Genomic DNA, 20,742 nt, shown 5'->3' on the forward strand with positions numbered 1-20,742 from the left:
TTACTCAGAATGTCACCAACCAAGTACACATGTATAACCCACTATTAAAAGCTGTCTGAAATTCTTGTTAGTATAAGGACATGTCTTCCTACCAACCTTTCATCAAATGCAACTAATCATAGTACAGAAAATCCACTCTTTATTATCTGCAGTTCTGTCTTCCTTTGCTGCTGATAAGGAGCATCTTTCCTGATCAGAAAGACCAACGTAAAAATAGTAGACTGCCAACTGACTACGTGATTATTTGGGAATACTTCATTTCTAAAAGTACTTTTAAACACTTAGAAGAGTCCTGTATGCCTTAGGTAGTGTACATCAGGTCTAAGTATTTACTGGAAGTAATAATTAGCATTATGTTCTCCATCCAGTTAAGAAGTCCAACAAGCTAGACTGTATTTCTAACAGACTCATAAGAACCATCACACCATACCTCATACCATTGCTGACCACTCGTATTCTGGAGAAGAACACACAGTGGGTCTGACTTGGAGCCAACATCTTTATCCAAAAGATTTGTGCAGGCAATAGTCAGCTCCACCTTAGTCACACACTGTGCCGCCATTTCTTAAGCTAGAAAGCAACAATATAAATAGTGGATAAGTAATAATGGATTACAAAGCAAACACAGGGATTGTCAGAGTGAATTAATTATTTGACTGATCATTATAATCATCAGCCTGTCAGGAGTGAGGTTCAAGGCTCTAAATGCCATCTTAGAGATTTATGACATTCCAGCATTAAAGTACTACTGCCATATTCTTGGCATTCCACATATGGATTGCAAGCCTGCAACATATGAAACAAGACCGAGTTTCTTGTAACACCTGCGGAACAAAATGCAGAACAGGGAACACCACAAAGAAGGCACAGTGGTCTGGATTGCTAACAATAAAACTTCACAAACTTTACATTTCATCTGATAAAACCCACATGAATGCCAGCAACTCGTAACAATGCAATGAATTATTAAAATATATAAATATATATTTAATACACTCTAATCAAACCTTTTTACCAAAATGTTGAATAAATAAGCACAGCGGGACTGGTAAAAGAGTTGCATGGGGAAGAAGACTCGGTAAGTTTTGCCTCAGTAAATTTTTAAGTGCAGCAACAGCTTTAATAATAGGGATGAGCGATTTTGAAGTCCAGTAAAAACCAAGAATTCTGCACAGAAATTCACTTAAAAAAACAAGCAAACAAAAGCAGACAACCTGATTGCTTTCTCACATTTCAATTATCTTCTACTGGAACTGCAAAAAATATACCAGCAAGGATTTACAAACATTAAGAAACAATGACGCCCAATGTGGAAAATGTCATGATGCCCAATGTCATTTGCATGACAAACCAGGTCTGCGCAACAGGTATTTCCTATATTATGAGACTCATAATTTTACTTCTCAAGAATACAGTTGACCATATCCAGCATCTTCTTTCCTTGAGAGGCGAGGTCTAACTCGAAGTTCTACATCTTTCCACAAGCAATTTATCTTGGAAATCCCAAATCCTCCACTGCTCCAGGTTCTCTGTCTTTACAGGAAGTCCACAGCCCAGGCACAGCATCCAACTGCATTAACTTATTTTGAAAAAGCATGAGACAAGAAGGAAGGAATAGCATTTGCTTCCCCTTAACAAGTTGACTTGCACTATATACATTATGGTGCAGTTGAACCTGATACCATATTCAACATCTCTTTTCCTCTCACTGCACTTAGATTGCTTCTAATGCAAAGGAACTTCTCTTTTTCAAGAGCCAGAAAGGGAAATGAAGGTGGAAAAGAGGAACAATGAACTGAAAACAGAAAGAAAAAAAAAAACAAGCACCACAGAGAGTTTTCCTGAAACTTCTTGTATTCCATGACAGCACAGTTCTTACACTGCCTCTCCATCCCCACCTTGCTACCCTAAAGATGAACCCTTTAAGAATCACCGAACAAAGAAACTAAACAGAAAGAACTGGCGAAAGTACTGCTGAAACAATCATGCACATACATTATTTCCAAGTAGAACATAAGATTTACAGAAATCATCCTGCACCTCCCAAACACCTAAAAACAATTCCATCCTTTCACTCTCAAAATTTTACCAGTTTCAGCCACTTTCATTGTGGGAAAAAAGTCAAGCACTAGATTGCAAGTACATATACAGCTTCATAGGCTTAGAAAGCCTACTTTTAAAAAGTGTTCTGCTTCTTTTTCTACTGATATTTTCCATTGCAACTGCTTTCCTGGCAGCCAGACAGAGCTCATTATCAGTCAGTGGCTTTGCCCAGTGCACAGCAGAGCATGTTCTTTACTAGGAGAGTGGTGAGGTACTGGAACAGGCTGCCCAGGGAGGTTGTGGCTGTCCTGTCCTTGGAGGTGTTCAAGGCCAGGTTGGATGGGGCCCTGGGCAACCTGATCTAGTAATTGTGGAAGTCTAGTGGGCCTGCCAGGCAGAAGGGTTGGAACTACATGATCCTTGAGGTCCCTTCCAACCCAGGTCATTCTGTGATTCTGCATGACTCCTTGATGGCTGCCTCCAGACAAACCACCTTGGCTGACAAAATGATGCTCCAGCAGCCACTGACACTGCCATAGAAAGTAGAAAAGCTTTCAGGAAATGCAACAGAATTCAAACTTGGACTGAGACATAATTCTCAGGTCTTGGGCAATGTTTCCATAATCACTCATAACAGGACAGCCTCTGGTTAGCTTAAAAAACTGGTCAACTTTTTTCACTCAGCTTGAGTATGTGTGCCCCAGTTCTAACACCACAAGTATTTTCTCAAATGAATACTTTGATTATGCAAGTTCCACTCCTCCTCCACACAGCACTGAGTTCCTCCACTATGCTTCTAATATGGGAAAAAAACTCATGTAGCAAGAGACACTACACAAAAAGCATCCTTTAATACAGAAAAGAAGAAACAACAACAAAACCTTCTTCCCTGCCCTGAAATACATGCATCGAGACCACTTAATTGTGTCCACAGCACCTTAAAAAAACAACTTATAACGAGTACTTTTGAGCAGATACACAACTTGAAAACCTGATATCACAGAATCACGGAATTGTAGGGGTTGGAAGGGACCTCTAGAGATCATCGAGTCCAACCCCCCTGCCAAAGCAGGTTTCCTACACCAGGTCGCACAGGTAGGCATCCAGGTGGGGCTTGAATATCTCCAGAGAGGAGACTCCACCACCTCCCTAGGCAGCCTGTTCCAGTGGATCAAAGTAAAAATATCAAAGTAACACTTCGCATCTCCTGAGGTGCTCCTTTAAGTCTCTCCCATTCTGTTTCAGAAAATGCAAAGAGAAATTAACACAAGTTAGTTTCCTGAGATATTTTAAGAATATTAGGTATCACTATTTTTATAAAGAGGCAGAGATCTGTGCCAATTTCAATGTATTTCAAGAAATAGTTTACTTGAAAAAAAGAATGATTGACCATAATGATGTGAGGCTGAGATACTTCATAGTAAATAGCTGCATACAACCTGCTTTTAATGACATCATAAAGCTAAAGTTATACACACTGGCAAGGAAAGTCATTAACCCAAAGCAATATTTACAGCAGTTAGCAAAAAACAGATACTTCTCTTGCAACACTGCAGTCACTGCAGAACTTGCAGAGAGCACACAGGCTCCAAACATGCGAGTCTCAAGTCTTTTAAACAGTGGTATCTGCTGGAGCTCTGCATATGCTGCATGAATCCTCATAACCTCACACCGCACAGAAGGGAGAGTGACTCAATTCCACCCAGTTCTTCTCATCTGAAAGCCTGTGTTAGCTGGGAAGTTCTGAATCAGGTTTAGTAATGGGTGGTAGGACTCTCAGAGATGACAAACACCTTCAAGGACCACAATTGCTGTCAGATAAGAGTTCTCCCTTTAAAAACCTAATAGAACACAGATCCTAGCAAACTGCAGTCTCTTCAGGATGGCAAAAATAAGGAATGACAACTGCACCAATAGCTTACCTCTTGAAAAACCATTCCACAACACACTAAGGTCTACTAGACAAGCCAGATGCAAAATATTCCAGACACATGACAGGATTACTTTCAGATTTGGGATACTGGAATAACTTTACACAGGCAGATAATACTGTTTGGTATCCTGCTGGATGAACTGACAGTAAGTTACATAACATGAGGCATATTTATTCAATTAGCTGTTATTGCGAAAGTAAAATTCGCTCCCCATTGGCCAAATATAACCCAAACCTCTGTCTTTCTCAATCTACTGGCCAAAGGGATATTCCATGCCATACAGGATTAATGTGGAAAACTATAAAACTGAGCGGAGCTGGCTGAGGGAGGCAGACACTACTTGAGTACTGGCTGGGCATCAGGCAGGGCAGACAGCAATCGCTTTGAGCCCCACTTGTTTTATAAATACATATATTACCATTACTGTTATTTCTTTCTTCCTTTTTGATCCTAGCAAAATCATTTTATCTCAACATAAGAGCTCTACTTTCTGCAACCCCCTTTCACTATCTCCTTTATCTTTTCCCCCATCCCACTGGGGAGGAAAGTGAGCAAGCAAAAGGCTGTGAGGCATTCAGCTACATGCCAGGTCAAACCACAACATAGGCTCCTAAAAGCCAGGAAATTCTGGATACGGGTAAACCAAATCGCTAAACAATACAGTGGAGCTTGCAAAACACAGATTCTGAACTCCAGCAATGCAAATTCACACGTCACAAGAGAGATGTATTCATGCCCCCACAACAGGCATAGGCCATGCAAGAACATGATTAGATCAAATAAATACATTACACATCTTCCTCCCTGAGCTGTCACAATGAAAGCAAAACTTAAGTCAGGGACCAGCCTTGTCTTGCAGTTACTGGGCTCATTTAATAGAGCACTTAGGAACTGCCAGACCAAAGCAATCATGTAAATGCTGCAATACCAGAGAGTTCAGACTTGCCCTAATACTGCTTCCATGAAAGAGTATGTTCCTAAAAACAGGTGCTTCCCAATCTGATAAGCAGAAATACCTAACTTTAACAAGACAAAAGGACACTCAGTGTGATCCTTCAGCATCTTTTCATCATTGTTGCATGTGTAAAGAGCACAGAATAAGAACATATCCCCATAAAATGATGCAAGAAGCTGACAGTGAAACTATGACAAAAGCAGAATCTTTCCTCCCCCAGGACTAAAGGTGATTAAAATTTCGAATCAGACTACAGTACACATATTGGTGTAATTCAAAAAGCCTCAGTGTAACCCTTTGATTCTGAAGGAAACAAACCACCTCACGGAAGCTGCCATTTCACAGAAGGTCACAAAGGCGATTTCATAACCTTATTTCAGCCCTGAATTTGAGAATTAGAGGCTTCTTTAAAAATCGTGACCCCAAATCGGAGTTTCTGCTCATTTTTCTTCTGTCTTTGCAGGCAAAATACAGCTGATAAAACCACACTGCAGTAGCTGATGCAGTGAGAAGCTGAGTAATAGAAGAATATCAAACCAATATGCTTCAATCTGAATCATCCTGTAACTATTCTAAGAGTCACACAAAGCATAAGTGCCTTCTCACATTCACTACTTAACATACAGGAAGGAATCGTATTGTTCTTAATTGAATACATGAGATTGTGCTGATAAAACCATAATGACCACACTGCATATTTTATTGGGGATTATGTAGAGGGAAAAAAAAAAAATAGAAGCTACTTTTGAAGAAATCTGCTCTGTGGGCGATGAATCATCTATTTATACAAGCTTCATCAGGCAGTTTAAATATTTATCTACTGGATTGGCCACATACTGGTGTAACAAGTCAGACAACTATTAATAGGTAGTTCCTATACGTGAAAATCTACCATCAAGTTATTTTTACCAAATAATATATTTAGAAATATATAAAAATATAAACAACTTTGCAAAAACCAGAAATGATTGCATCTCCTGTTTGCATAATGACTTATGAATGGTCATTTTGAAATATCCTTCTGTTGATCCTTTCCATGTGTGTTCATCCTTCAGACATATTGTACTGGAGAGGGCTCTTCACAGCACCCTCCTCACACAAAAGCTTCATAGAATCATAGAATTACCCAGGTTGGAAAAGACCTTGAAGATCATCAAGTCCAACCGCAGCCTAACCATAGTACCCTAACTCTAACAACCCTCTGCTAAATCATATCCCTGAGCACCACATCCAAATGGCTCTTAAACACAACCAGGGATGGCGATTCAACCACCTCCCTGGGGAGCCTATTCCAGTACCTAACTACCCTTTCTGTGAAGAAGTTCTTCCTAATATCCAACCTAAACTTGCCCTGGTGCAACTTGAGGCCATTTCCCCTTGTCCTGTCACTTGTCACTAGTGAGAAGAGACCTGCCCCACTCTCACTGTAAGCACCTTTCAGGTACTGGAAGAGGGTGATAAGGTCTCCCCTCAGACTCCGTTTCCCCAGACTAAACAGCCCCAGCTTCCTCAGTCTCTCCTTGTAGGGCCGATTCTCCAAGTCCTTCACAAGCCTCGTTGCCCTTCTCTGGACCTGCTCCAGTACCTCCATGTCTTTCCTGTGCTGAGGCGCCCAAAACTGGACACAGTACTTGAGGTGAGGCCTCACCAATGCCGAGTAGAGGGGCAGGATGACTTTCCTAGTCCTGCTCACCACACCATTCTTGATACAAGCCATGAGCTTTTTCTAAGCAATCCCATTATTCAGTTTCTAGGTGTAGAACCACTGGTGGACTTCAGATAACAAATGCTATCCAGATGAAAGAAAAAGGATCTCACCAAAACTGCCTTTATTTTATTGCAGAAACAAAGTGTCAGTGATGCCACCTTTTACATTGACCCTTCTCAGAGTCCATTTCAAGCCTAGCATGTTGTGACTGCATTTAAATCAGCAGATAGCAATTCTTAATAACAGATGTATGGTGACTTAGCTCAGCAGCCTGCCTGCAGGCTTCCCTGTAGCAGACAGCTACAGCTTCAGAAGAAGCATTAAAGTGTGAAACGACAGGAAATTAAACCAAAGAATTACCCTTCCTGTGTATCAGCGTAATAGATTCAAATGCATGTGTTTGAGGAACTTCAGTTCCTCTTAACATAAGTAACCTGTCCATGACAGCACCGCTGTTAAGATTATTATTAGGAGGCAATAGCCTTTATTACAGGAAAAAAACAAAAACAAACAGTCCAATTAAGTCATAAAAAACAATCAGCAAGTCCTTAAAGACTTTAAGAACAATTAGGTAATTGTCTTTTTGGCCCCATTTATTGAATGCTTTGCTCTCCCAATATGATGACAGTGTTTTACATTAAGTAGAATCTGTGGCCTGTAAGCTTAGAGCTGGGCTTCCACCAAGCATGTGCTTTCCAGAACTGCTAAAAGTTCTCTAGGAAGAATCAATAAAAACACCATACACAGAGATAGGCTGCAGAGTCTGGTATCTCAGTGCAAACAATAACACTAGCTTCCAGCTGCTAGCCAGAGAATTACACTTTACTATAGTACAGACATCATGCAAACCCTCCTGTAGTCAAGCAGCAATTCCACAGTCAGCTGTCATTCCATTCCCTCTAACACCAGCTACGTGCACTCAGCATTCATTGCCCCTGGGAGGCAATGCACACAGAGGCTCTGAGCACACAGAGACAGCAAATGGGCCTATCCCTGGAGCCATAAGGTGAATGCCCACGCACTGCTCACTTACTGCGTGGGCTTCCTGATAACACTCCTGGGTATGAGAAAATCCAGGAGTTGCCACTACCACCTAATGAGAACTAAGGGTGGCGACACACTGGAACAGGTTGCCCAAGGAGGCTGTGGATGCCCCACCCCTGGAGGCATTCAAGGCCAGGCTGGATGTGGCTCTGGGCAACCTGGTCTGGTGGTTGGTGACCCTGCACATAGCACAGGGGATGGAACTAGATGATCTTTGAGGTCCTTTTCAACCCAGGGCATTCTATAATTCTGTGATTCTAATTGTGCCTTGGATAGAATAGTGAGGAGAATCTATAGGAAACAACCTTTCAGTCATAGAAGAAAGTCTGATCCAAACCATCCAGACAATTTCTTTAACAGAAACTCAGACACAGCAAGCCAGACCCAAAACAAAAACCCTTCAGAAATCCTTTGATCATTGAGCAAAGTCACCCAAACACCTGAGAAGAAGCACCACACGCTTCTCACGTTGTAATGCTGCCCTAGCAAATAACACACAACGGCAAAAGGAAAAAAGAAAGACAGCACAGGAAGAACAGCTCCACAGATGCAAGAGATCTGGTATGTTGTTTTTAAAGTAAAGATGACAATGTTGCAAAGCTCCTCTCTGAAGCCCGGAGGAATGGAGAAAGCAGCTTTAAGAAGAGGCCCCCGGGACTCGGGCGTTCACACATGGGCAGAGCCTCGCCCAGGGCAGGGATGAGCCGCGTCCCAACAGGAAGGCGAGCACCGCGGCCGCTCAGCGCACCCCCCTATTAGAGAGCGGGGCGTCCCGGCCCTACCCCGCTGCAGGGCACCGCCGCAACCCGGACCAGAAGTGAGTCCCACGACGGACTGACTCCAGCACGGTCTCGCCCCTGGGGCCCCATCCCACGCAGGCAGCGCCCTATCCAACCTCCCGCAGAACAGCCGCCTCCTCCTCCCCTGCACCACAGCCCCCGGCTCACCTGCGGAGCCGGCTCGGGGCCAGCGTAGCTCCGAGCGGACCCTCACCCAGCGGCAGCTGTAGCCACGCCCGCTCCGAGCTGGGCTGCTCCGCCCCGGGGCACGGAGGAGAGCATGCGCGGCTCCGCGCTGAGCGCCGGCCCTGCTCGCTTGCACCTTCTCCTCCCCCGGCGGACGGCTCCGGGTGATGGCCGCTGTCGTGGCGGCGCTGGCGCTGCCCCTTCGCCTCCGCCCCGCCCGCCTGGGGCCGCTCCTTGGACCGCTCCTGAAGGAGGCGGAGCGGGGCTGGAGGGGGCTCGGTTGGAGCCAGGTACCGGGCGGAGGTGGCTGCGCAGACCCGCTGTGCAGACCCGCTGCTGGGCTGGGGGAGCGGCGGGAGGCGGTGCAAAGGGTTGCTGCTCTTTGCTTCTCTGGAAGTTGTGTCCTTTTGAAACTGTAGCAAGAGAAAAGGTTTAGTTCAGAGTTACAGTGTTTATTAATGCTCGCCTTATGGTCCCGCACAGGTGCTTAGGAAAAGCCTTAGGAGGGGTGTTGCTCTCTCCACGGGGTCCTTCGTGGTCTATGAGGCTTTCAGGCTGGTCTCTGGCCATGCTGTGGTTCATGCCAGCTCCAAAGGTAATGCACGAGGAAGGTGGTGCTGTTAAGTTTGCCTCTGGTCTCTGTTAGTGCTCTCATGCGGGTCATGCACTTACACTGCTGAGAGGAGAGATGTAACTGTCCTTTCTATGCAAAATAATGTGTGTAAATAAGAGTAAAAAGGAATACCTGATAGATACCCAAAGAGATAAAAGCCTAATGACTTAAATAAAGACTAAAATCTAAAGTCTAAAATACTTAGCAAGCACTCGGTTGAGGAGTTTGAATTCTCATCCTTCAGTCATTATGGCAGTGGTGTTCAGGACACCTCGGGAGGCAAACATAACCCACATAGGAAGATGTGCTCGGTGACACTCGGTCCAATGTCCATGCGGACTGTAGAGTTGATAGTTAGCATTTAGGGAGAACAGAGTTAAAATGTTACCCAGAGGGCTCACATCTCCAGTGAGTTGCGTTCTAGGATTCTAATTTACCTTATTACATCGCTTTGCTGCAGAGAAGCTGGACTCATTGCAAGCAGCTGGACTAAATTACCTTTAATGGTCCCTTCCACCTCAAATGATTCTATGTATCTATGATTGTATCCACCTAGTTGTGGAAGTAGCGATCCCACGTCTCTCTTGTCAGTTTTAAAATATCCTATAAGAAAAAAAGGACTTAAATGTCATAAGTGCAATGGATGCTTAGGGCATAAGCTTTGATTTTTCAAAACATAGCTTTGATTTTTCATGATTTCATCTGGAAGATCTCTGAGTAGTGTTTCATTTTGGCTTGCTAAAAATGAACCTTATTCAGCCTGACACTGACTTTAGCAATACTGTGAAATCATATGAACACCATGAATAAAATTAATTATAATTATATCCATACATATGTATATATAAAGTAAATAGATTGAAACTGTGCATATACTAATGAAGGTATTTCAGCACTCACTACTGCATTTGCCTTTCTGGTCATATTTTTCATGGTTGTTTTTTTCCTTTTCTGCCATTTTCACCAAGAAATTACTTCTGCTGTCTGATGCATTAAGGAAAATGCCATTAAGTGTTAAATCCATTAAGCATCCTAAGCTCTCTGTGTTACTGAAAGCCATTTCTTAATTCCATGTATTTGGAACTGTATCTCTGCCTAGTTGTTCGCTGTAAGTAGCTTATCTCAGTTTGCCATGCAGTTGTGTACGATGGCCTAAAAAATTCATAACCTGTTCTTTATGTTTCAGTTTAATTGCCTTGCTCTAAAATATTTTGTTTATGCCTTAATATCCTAATTACGTGTAATTTGTTCTTCTCTTTCCACAATTTTAATTTGTTTTTAAGTGGCAGAAGTTATAGAGCAAGCAGACTACCTGTATGGGAGTGGAGAAACTGAAAAGCTCTATCGGTTGCTGGTTCAGCATAAAAATAGGTACTTGACTGCACTGAATATCTTCGTGTTACTTTGACTTTTCTTATACTGTGTTTTCCTGTACCAAACTCTAACTAATATTCTTGTCTGGCATGCTGGAGACTCTTGCTTTTGACTTGTTTTTAAGTAGGAAAGCATTCTTTTCCATCCTGGTAGAAAATTGAATGAGGAAAAAACAAAAGGATAAGATGAGGGGAAGTTCAAGTTGTGTTATGGGAGGTTCAACACAACATCCAGTCTTTCCTTGAACACCCTCAGGGTCGTTGACTCCACCACCTCCCTGGGCAGTCCATTCCAGTGCCTGACCACCCTTTCTGAGAAGTAATACTTCTTAATGTCCAGCCTGAATCTCCCCTGGCGTAGTTTGAAACCATTCCCTCTGGTCCTATCACTAATGACATGAGACAAGAGGCCGACCCCCAGCTCACTACAACCTCCCTGCAGGAAGTTATAGAGAGCAATGAGGTCTCCCCTGAACCTCCTCTTCTCCAGGCTGAACATTCCCAGCTCCTTCAGCTTCTCCTCATATGCCCTGTGCTCCAGACCCCTCACCAGCTTTGTCGCCCTCCTCTGAACATGTTTTAGTTTTCATTTGTCCCCTGTTAGGATTTGGGTCTGAATGAAGAAGCTCCTTTCTTACGTAGTTATATCCTCAGGCAATGTATAATGTCAGGCTTCTATTTGTTATTTGTTTCCTTTAAGTTCCGTGCAGCCCAAATGCCAGATGATAATACTGTTGTCGTATCACCCTCTTGAGATACATATTGATAGACTGATTCAAGACCTTTGATAAGATACCCTTATTACTTTAGAATGTTGATGTTTCTGTTCATAACTAGTGAGGATGCAGAGTTGTTATGGCGGCTGGCACGGGCGTCACGAGATTTAGCTCAGCTCAGCACTACTTCTGCTGAAGAGAAAAAACAACTGGCATACGATTCCCTTGAGTATGCAAAAAGGGCACTAGAAAAGAATGAAGCAAATTCTGCAGCACACAAGGTAAGCCAAGCAAAATAAGGTAACTGAAATCTTGTTCTTTGATTTCCGCCAGTTGAAACCTCAAGTATCGTCATTGTTCTGTTTCAGCAAGCTTCTGTGTGGCTTAACATTTCAGTTTAAAATGAGTGATTCTTACTCTCTCACCCCTCTCACTTCTAATTCTTGTTGATATGTTTCTAAGATTAGAGTTCAGACAGGATACAGGGAATAAAAGCTGGTTCAGTGTGTACAGGATCATACTGTTCACGGTTGGTTTCCTCAGGTGTAGGCTGAGAACTGTTTCATGCACCACCCCTCCACCATACTGTATATGTGTACCAGTAGTTCTGTAGAGTTTATTTAGGAAGACTTCAGGTCTGGCTTAACTCTGCTGTAGTTTGGGGCTGCTTCTTTCATGTAGGGAGGTAACAGAATATGGCCAAAGGTGTTGGCTTCTTGGATAAGAAGAGGATGTTGATTCCATTATCCATTCATGCTAGCAGGTTGCTTGGCACTGCTAAAACTATTCATAACAAATACTTCATGCTGGGTGGTGGTGGTAGCTGTTCTGTGTTGTTTGTTCATTTAATGTACTGTTAGTAATTATAGTGCTTTATTAAATATCTTAATTTTGTCCATTCAATTACAGTGGTATGCGATCTGTCTCAGTGATGTTGGAGATTATGAAGGAATCAAGGTTAAAATTGGAAATGCTTTCATTATCAAAGAACACTTTGAGGTAATTGAAATGACTGCCTTAATGTATCTAATACGTAGATTGTATGCGAGCTAGGAAATATCTTTTGGTGAAAATTTGCAAATGTGAAATCTCCTGCTGTCAGTTTGATGTGAGGGTTTTTGTGCTGGTTCTGGGTTCCAAATGAATGAGGGATACAACTTTGCTCCTGTGATAACAAAGTCCCTGTAGAAGAGAGTGTTGAGACAGCTGAAGTGCTGCCGATGTCTCTTAGGCCTATCTAAAGTCTAGCTGTGCTACTGAGAAAAGGGTGTGTAGCCATCGCTGTAACTGTGCGTTAAGTACCAGTGAAATACAACAGCTGGAAAAGATGAAAGTCTGCTGACTAATTTTGTTCCACAAGAAATAAGATTAAAATCTCAGCATGTCGAGTCTCGTGTGAGACTGACCCACTAAGCATAACTGCTCAGAAGTCTCTCAGTGTCTAAAGGCTTTGGAGGTGAGTGTACATGGAGCAAACACTGTGTCCTTGAAATTCTACATATGGATATTGTGGTTTAATTAATAGTAAGACAGCAAGTCAGCATGTTTTTTGTTGTTTAATGTATTTAAAACTTCTTCATCTGGTTTGTTTGTTTGTTTGTTTTTGTTTTTTTTTTAATAATTAATTTTATTTTCCTCTTGCACTAGAGAGCCATTGAACTGAATCCAAAAGATGCAACATCAGTTCATCTAATAGGCGTTTGGTAAGTTAACACGTGGCAAAGAAAAATGCTAGAATATAGGCCAGAACATGGCAAAGGAAAATGCTGGAATATAAATGGACTATTGAATTGTGGAAGTGCTTGGAATAATTCAGTGGAAACCTATTGAATAGGAAGATTTAGTTATGCCTGCAAATCTGACTGTAAATTCTCACACAGAGAATTTCCACTTTTCTGTGGAAGCAGTTTGGTTGAATGTAGCATCTGTTATTTGTTAGTGAGAATCTCCAGACAGTGTTTCTGGTTATTTGGTGTGGCAGCTTTTGCTTCTGTCAAGTGTTTTATAAGGAAGCTGAGACCAAGAGATTGACAATAAATATAGCCAAAGTATTTGTAGCTTAATAAATAAATAAAATTCACAGCCACCTTTTCCAAAGCTTTTTGAGGCTGTTGGATCTTAGTGGAAACTACAATCTACAGCTCTGGAGTTTTTTGTTAGATTACAGACCTCAATTCTTCTGTATTTCAGCACTACTTCTCACACCATGTAACCACTGCAGCAGCCCGAGTGTTTAGGCAGATATGTACGTTCCCAACTGAATGAGTCTTGCCATGTCAGTTATGAGGTAGGAGATCTGCTCTGTAAGAGCACTTAAGATGTCGTTCTGAAGGAGAAGTAGAAAAGATTATGAGAAATATGGGGTCTGCTATTGCTTTTGGCACTAAAATAATTACATATTGTATTATTAACTCTATCCATTACTGAGTCCCAGCGCGTCTTTGCCTGAAGCTGGAATTCAGTGACAACTCTTGAGACATATTCAGTTTGATTCTTCTTGTTATTTTCATTCTTATAAATCATACTGTCAAGCTACAGGCCTTCTCTTGTAGGCAATATTGATGTAAGTTGCGTTTGGTTATTGCAAATATTCTAGAGCAATATGAAATATGCATTAATTGCTAAAATACCACAAGCTGAAAGGCTGTCTGGTGGTTAATAATTGTCTCCAGCCTCATGTCCTCAAAGCTCCCACTAAAAGATGCACCGAAATTTCTTGCAGCAATTTCAAAGACTTGGAGTTGGGTTGAACAGTGGTAAGAACTTGTGCTGTGACCGCAGTTGTTGGCTGCTCTTGGCAGCAGCAGGTTATGACATCAAAGATATGAGAGCGTTGATTCCAAACAGAGCAGTAATGTGTAGGTTATATACAAATGTTTCCTTCTGCTCCAGGTGTTACTCCTTTGCTGAACTGCCGTGGTACCAAAGAAAGATAGCTGCAATGCTATTTGCAACACCTCCGACTTCCACGTATGAAGAGGTACAGCAGGAAAATATTTCACATAATTATTCACCCCACAAAGTTGTTGATGTATTTTCCCTGACAGAATTGACCTCTTGTAAGTTCTTAGAATAGCAAGCAACATTGATTATTTTCTATACAAAACAGTTCTGATCGATTAAGTATGGACTTGTGAGTTTGCAGCTATGACTAATAAAGTGAGAATAAAGCAGGAGAGTGAGGTATGTCTAAAAATCCATTAAATATGATGATTTATAGAGTCATATTATACCTTGGACTTATTTGATAGGAGTATTAGAGTTCTTCCCTTTATTTTAAATGCAAAAAGTAACCGCTTGATTTACTATTATCTGCTAACGAGTACCTTTTCCTCACCCACTGGTACCATAACTTCTGTTTTTCAGAGAGGTTTTAAGCACTTTTGGTCTTCTTAGCTGTGAAAATTCTGCTGTCCAAGGTCCAATCTGATTGTACACTAAATGACTATCATGCTGAATTCCTGCAAACAAGTTGATGGATAGGGCAAACAAATGTCCTTCCTCAGCTATATTGAGCATGCGCAGCGATTTGGTTTTGTTTGACTGCTGTGTTCGGTTCAGTGTGCCCTGTATTAAAGACAACAGCCTTATCTTTTGCAGGCTCTTCGTTACTTCCACAAGGCAGAGGAAGGTAATTTCTTGTTGGTGTTTGCAGTTTCTCTTTTGTTGCATTTTTTCGTGCATAAACCTTTCTCATTTGTCTTGAATAGCGTGTAAACGTAGCAGCACCTGAATGGTCGGGTGTGTTGGGTGTGTTATTGCACTCTGAGTGTTGTGCACAGTACTGTCAGTGGAAGGGTTGTTATCACGCTCCCTGGTGGTCTAGTGGTTAGGATTCGGCGCTCTCACCGCCGCGGCCCGGGTTCGATTCCCGGTCAGGGAAAGTCTTATTTTTCAGGAGGGTGTTATTTTGTTATTTTTCACTCGATCTCCGCCGCTAGAACGGCGTCACGGTGTCACAGTGTTCCGGGAGGAGTCCGGCTGTGCACTCAGTCAGCCCTCGGGCCCGGAACGGCGGTTCTGAGCTCAGCGCCTGGCCTGCAGCACTGGGTGCAGTTGTTGGCCCCACTCGCTGTTAGGGCCGAACAGTGGAGAGAGTCCAGCAGGGGGACACCGAGATGCAGGAACTCGAGCACAGGGAAAGGCTTGGGGAGCCCTGAGTCTCATTAACTGTTTGCAGATACCCTAAGTGTTAGACTTCACCCCAAATCTTGCCTCCAAAACACCTCAGTATGTTTACGTTTACAGACATGGCATGCAGGGACTTGTTCTTTACTGGTGAGAGTTCTTTACTTCTACAGTTTTTCCTCGTATGGGAGATCCTCCAGGCCCTTAATCATCATTGTGGCCCTAAATAATGGTAGTCACATGCAGAAAAATAGTGTTCTGTAGCTGCGAATGTGCTCTGTTAAACAGTGTTATTGTGCTCTTTGATGTAGCTTCCATGGAAATAACAAGCAGTACTTTTGGAGCAATCTGTATATTATGCATAACTATATTATTATATATTACAATATTATATATATATATATACATATATATACATGCTTATTGTTGTTTTTTTTTTTGTTTTTTTTTTTTTTTAACTGATGTTAGCATAGCCTTTTGTGTAGCTATAATTTTTGCCTGCTGTATTTTGAAATGCTAAGGACGGAGAAAGTCAGTGACTAAAATAATCTAACAAGTATTGGAGTATATAACCCTAATAGTGCTATGGGCACAGCTACAGGTTACTATTGAAGCTCCTGCATGCTACAGAGTAGGTCCCCCAGCTGGAAGAGGGGATGGGAACAAGCAATGGTTCTGCTCTCAGCCTCTGTCTAGTTATCTGCTGCTTTGTGCCTTTGATAGTGTGCTGCTCGTTATCATGGAATGCTTTTCTCCTGTCTCTGTACAGCTGACCCAAATTTCTACAGCAAAAATTTGCTCTTTCTGGGGAAGACGTACCTGAAGTTAAACAACAAAAAGATGGCTCTTCTGTGGTTAAGCAAAGCGAAGGATTATCCTGCACATACAGAAGAGGACAAACAGGTAGGATGCTAAGAAATGAAACAGTAACCAGCCTGTATCACGTCATGGAAATGGAGCAGTTACCTCTGAGTAACTTCTAGCTTAGTACCTGTATTCCTGCATCACACCCAGGCACCAGAGAATTCTGTCTTGTTGGTAACTGCCTCTGAATACAATGGTTGGAAACATTTCTGTTTCCTTAACTGTGTTGCTGAGGTTAAGGCAGACACCTGAGTGTACTTCTAAAATACTGCACAGCTGCTAAATGGAGGTGACACCTGCTCCCTTCTGTAGGTCACTGGGTAAAACACAAGTCATCGGGGTCACAAACATAGGAACCTAAACACTGTAGTCCAGTAATAAGGGAACTGATGTGCCACAAAGAAGCTGGAATTCTTGTTTCTGTGTTTGGCAGAGATAGGACCAAGTAGGTATTGTGAACTTTTTCCCCCTCCTACTGCTAGTGCCTGCACTGCTTGCTATGTGAAGGCCGGAGCTTTTACTTCATTAGTACAACTGATTATCAAATGTAACTACGTTTTACTCAGAATCCTCAGGCACAGGGAGTCTGGCAAATAATCTTACACGCTTCCTTAGATGCTGTCTGTAGTTTTCAATACGCAAGGCTGGTTGGTTATGTCAGGAATAGGATAGTACATGCAACTTTCAATCTAACAGTGGCAAATCAAGAGTTCATCTACTGCATTCAATCCAACTAAACAACGTGTTGAATGAGTCCATTAAACTGAACAATCTAGTTGAAGAGGTTTATTCCCATCCATGTTTAAAACATTAAGCATCTTAAACTAGAGGAAAGTAACTGACTAGTCTTAGAATAACTAATCTAAAGAACTGTGGTGAAGCTTTGGGGTGTTTGCATGATAAGAAGCTTTGCTAGAAAAGCCTGTAACCACAAAGTATTATTTTGTTACGAGTATATTTTATATTTCAGGTGCAGAAAGAAGCTTTGGAGTTGCTTAATTCTATATAAGAAGAAACAAGATACTGGGAATTCAGTATCTCAGATGTAAGCAGCATAGGAAAAGGAACCTAAATACTACTTCTTTTCTCTTTAAACTGGTAATAAAATTATAGCCTAAACTTGCTATTTCTATTTCTTGTTTCAATTAAACCATCTACTGGAAGACCTGTTTTACTACATACATTTATCTATTAACCTAGATGGGAATAAAGGACAAGCAAGGTATAAATACACAGGAAAAGGGGGTGATGCAAGTTTTTACACTTCAGCTGTAACTAATACAGCTTTTAAGGGAAAGGGATGCAGAGCCGTGATATAATTATGAAGTTTTGGGTGGCTTTTGGTTTTTTTTTCCAAAGCATTCTCCTGCTGTGTGGTGAAATAGCCTTTAGAGGGATTCTTTTGCACTTAAAATCTGTAATACTGTACACAAAACCACTTCTATGAGCCTTACTGCAGCAGCACCTTACTTCCATGCTTCTGCTACTGCAGAAAGCAATATGTGCACAAAGAGGAACACCACTAGGGGAGATCACTGAGAGTTTAAGGAAAACCTACTTATTTACTTCCCTGCAGGAAGAAAGGAACAAATAAACCACGAGCTACAAAGCAGCTCTTTCAGCCACTACCACATCAGGAGCTGTTTGCTCCTCTTTGGACCTCTCTCCCCTCCCTGTACAGATCAACTGAGAGCAAGACAAGCAGGAAAGCAAACGGCAGTGCAGGATTACTGGAACTCCCAGGCTCATTGCATACACATACAATATGAATGGGGTTTGGGGTTTTTTGCCTCTTAAGAATCATACCTGTAGTCAGTCCTTTGAAGCCAATTATGTCCATGTAGAAAATGCTACAAGGTGGTGGTTGTTTTTTTTTCCTTTCTTGCTAACTCTTACCCATAGGAAAAGGTTGCGGTTATGAGACAGCTGAAGTTAGCAAATCAATAAAGCAACTACGTTCTCGTGATGTGCTGTCTTTTTTATTATTGTTGTTTCGATAACTTACTCACAGATTCACAAAGTTCAGCAGTTGGTAGTGGGTTACCAAGTCATTTGTTAGTGCAAATTCATAACGTTCAACTGTATGACACTTCAGTCCTCTGAACTGTAAGGTAAGTAAGTGTAGGTAAGCTACACACACTGCTGTTGCCCTTTGACTTCTTTCAAGCTTCCTCCGCTCTAACCTGTGTAAGTCATAATTCTGGTGCTATCACACTCGAAATTAACCATGTATTTACGAAAACAGCTTTGCAGAAGATATGCGGTGCAGTATGAAAATCGTTCAAATATAAGTTGTTGAAACTCTCAGGGAAAGTTCATGTCAGATAGTGCTCTCCTTGGGCCAGGTGCAGTACCACTGTTATCAAAGCTACATACAGCTTAGCAGCTCCACAGTAACCTGTGCCATTTGGAATACAAAGGCTCCAGAGAATCCAGGCTGTAGAAAAATAAAGGTTTGGCAGATTTCAGTCGCTGTATCAGAAAGATACAAGAGCAGATAGAGCTGTTTTTTGATGCGTGTACACTTTTAACAGTGCAATATGATATGTTACAGAAATTTTTTTAATCTTATTTTAAGAAATCATTTTTATGCGTGTACAAAATTCTGTATAAGTTAAATGTAATGGAAATTTACAGTTAATATTAAAGCATAATACAAATGGTAGTTTTAAACATATTTTACTCTATCATAAGGAAGCACAGTTTGCTAAAAAGTAGCATTTAACAGAATTCACATGAATAAGGTGTCATGACTTTTTTCAAACATCTTTTCAGTTCAGCAAATGCCCTCAACACCAAGATAATAAGTGTTAAATCACTGATTACTATGCACACAGGACAAACTTGGCCTACAGAAAAGAATGACAGGCTCTGGATATAATTCAGGTACATCTGAATTCCTACAGGAACTTAAGAGAAGTAGGAGTATTTAATACTTCAAAATATTTTTAACTGTGCAAAGCTTGTGTCAATTAAATTTTATTTGGGTTTTCTAGATCCGATAACAGAAATGGAACGTGAGCGTAGAAAGCAGCAAAGTTCACATTACCTCTCATCTACCCTTATATCTCAGTTTACATTAATAACTCGATGAAGCTGTGAAAAACACACCACAGATTGACAAAAGGAAATGAAAAAGAAAAACCCTGTAAGACAACAGACCAAGGAGAAAATGTGTAATAGTGTCTCTTTTATTATTATTTTTCCTTTGAAGATTATCTAACATCCTCGTGGTAATAACCCAAGGTAATATGTAAACAAATTTCAATGCTGCTCAAATGAATCAAAGTATTCTGTTCAGCTCCTACAACAAGTCAGAACAGTGGCACCAATTCCTTTCAACATTAAATCACATTCATCTTATTGTACATTACTCTTGTGCAAGTAATAAAGGCTTTATTAATGACCTTGGCTACATCAGTGTAGTAAAGAGAGATATATCAGCTATTAATGTATTTTAAAAAATTAAACTGACAGAACATCATATTCTGTCGTCTCAAATACCAGCAGCATCTTTCTACATATTTAGGATACGTTTGGCCTAAGCCTTTAACACCTTTTAGAACAGCCATGCAATAAAACAAACTTGGAGATGTTTCTTAAGAGAGAACACAGAGCAGTTTTAAACATTTTTTTCTAAATAATAAAGCCAAGATAAAGCAAATCCAGGCCCTTTTAAATGGCTGCAACTTTTCATACACTTAAAGCTCTATAAAACTAGAGCTTATTAGTATATATATTTATATTTTTAATATATATTTTAAATAAGACTCTTGTCTGCTTTCAACATTTATGAGGGATTTTTCTGGTCTTTTGGAAGGGCAATAAATAAAAGTAGAAAAGGCTGAACTGTTTTGCATATCTCTGTGGAAGAACGGAGAACAATTATACTTTTAGAGTTCCAGAAAGATCACTGTACAGAACAAAAAGCTTATATACAATTAAGTGTGCAATTTTAGTTGGCTGAGCCTTTTAATATGCAAAGTCTCCTTTTGGACTAGAAGCTGCTTCTACTCTTGACCAAATCCCTCCGTCTCTTCAATGGCAAAGAGCAGCTTCTCTTTCAGTTGTTCGTAGCTTTTATAGGGTGGCAAATCCAAACGATTAAAACTGAGAAAGGGGGGGAAAAAAACAAGAAAAACTATGTTAAGTTCATCTGAATGCCATGCAGAACACTATTGACTGCTATAGTAGGAGCTAGAAGTGTTCCAGTGTAGCAATTAGAAATGAAGAAGTGTCAGTCAATGACATTTCACTACCTTAACATTTCTATGAACAGTAAAAACAAAGTTTTAGATCAATGCATTTAAAAACAAAAGGCTGGTATCACATCAGATAAAGAAACAGGACCTTTGAGGTCTCAATTAAGCTCTTTACAGAGATGCGGAGAACTGTAATA

The 20,742-nt window shown here is 41.1% G+C and overlaps 3 protein-coding genes and 1 non-coding gene across 12 annotated transcripts in view; 2 read left to right on the top strand and 2 right to left on the bottom strand.

The window, feature by feature from the left end:
- The window catches only part of CPNE3 (copine 3), a 26,709-nt gene extending 17,998 nt beyond the window's left edge, over positions 1–8,711 (bottom strand). Inside the window, exons 1-2 of the mRNA XM_015855817.2 lie at positions 8,632–8,711; positions 431–570 (exon numbers count right to left, since the gene is read on the bottom strand). Of these exons, the coding sequence (XP_015711303.1) occupies positions 431–562 (132 nt within the window). The 5' untranslated portion in view covers positions 563–570; positions 8,632–8,711. The remainder of the gene's footprint in view (positions 1–430; positions 571–8,631) is intronic.
- Positions 8,712–8,743: 32 nt separating this feature from the next.
- Positions 8,744–17,462, top strand: RMDN1 (regulator of microtubule dynamics 1). Its single transcript, XM_015855818.3, has 10 exons — positions 8,744–8,939; positions 9,133–9,244; positions 10,546–10,633; positions 11,473–11,632; positions 12,261–12,350; positions 12,999–13,054; positions 14,244–14,331; positions 14,952–14,982; positions 16,249–16,382; positions 17,314–17,462. Exons 1-10 carry the CDS (start codon positions 8,817–8,819, stop codon positions 17,350–17,352), a joined length of 921 nt encoding a protein of 306 aa, XP_015711304.2. The 5' UTR covers positions 8,744–8,816; the 3' UTR covers positions 17,353–17,462.
- Positions 15,163–15,234, top strand: TRNAE-CUC (transfer RNA glutamic acid (anticodon CUC)). Its single transcript has one exon. It is a non-coding gene; the product is annotated as a tRNA-Glu (tRNA).
- Positions 17,463–18,303: 841 nt separating the features above from the next.
- WWP1 (WW domain containing E3 ubiquitin protein ligase 1) overlaps positions 18,304–20,742 on the bottom strand; it is a 60,777-nt gene continuing 58,338 nt past the window's right edge. For all 9 annotated transcript variants that reach the window (XR_014942498.1, XM_085537244.1, XM_085537242.1 and 6 more), the window contains one exon: positions 18,304–20,453. Coding sequence is in view for 8 of the 9 variants with exons in the window: in XM_085537244.1 (XP_085393370.1) it covers positions 20,354–20,453 (100 nt within the window). In the remaining variant the exon portion in view is untranslated. The remainder of the gene's footprint in view (positions 20,454–20,742) is intronic.

The sequence above is a fragment of the Coturnix japonica genome, chromosome 2 (assembly GCF_054131305.1).
Source record: "Coturnix japonica strain WE chromosome 2, WE-NBRP24, whole genome shotgun sequence".
Lineage (NCBI taxonomy): Eukaryota > Metazoa > Chordata > Aves > Galliformes > Phasianidae > Coturnix > Coturnix japonica.

Coding starts and splice junctions, on each gene's coding strand:
- RMDN1 (XM_015855818.3), top strand. CDS start 8,817: ATGGCCGCTGTCGTGGCGGCGCTGGCGCTGCCCCTTCGCCTCCGCCCC. Junction 8,940..9,132: donor GGGGGCTCGGTTGGAGCCAG/GTACCGGGCGGA, acceptor GGTCCCGCACAG/GTGCTTAGGAAAAGCCTTAG. Junction 9,245..10,545: donor GGTTCATGCCAGCTCCAAAG/GTAATGCACGAG, acceptor TTTGTTTTTAAG/TGGCAGAAGTTATAGAGCAA.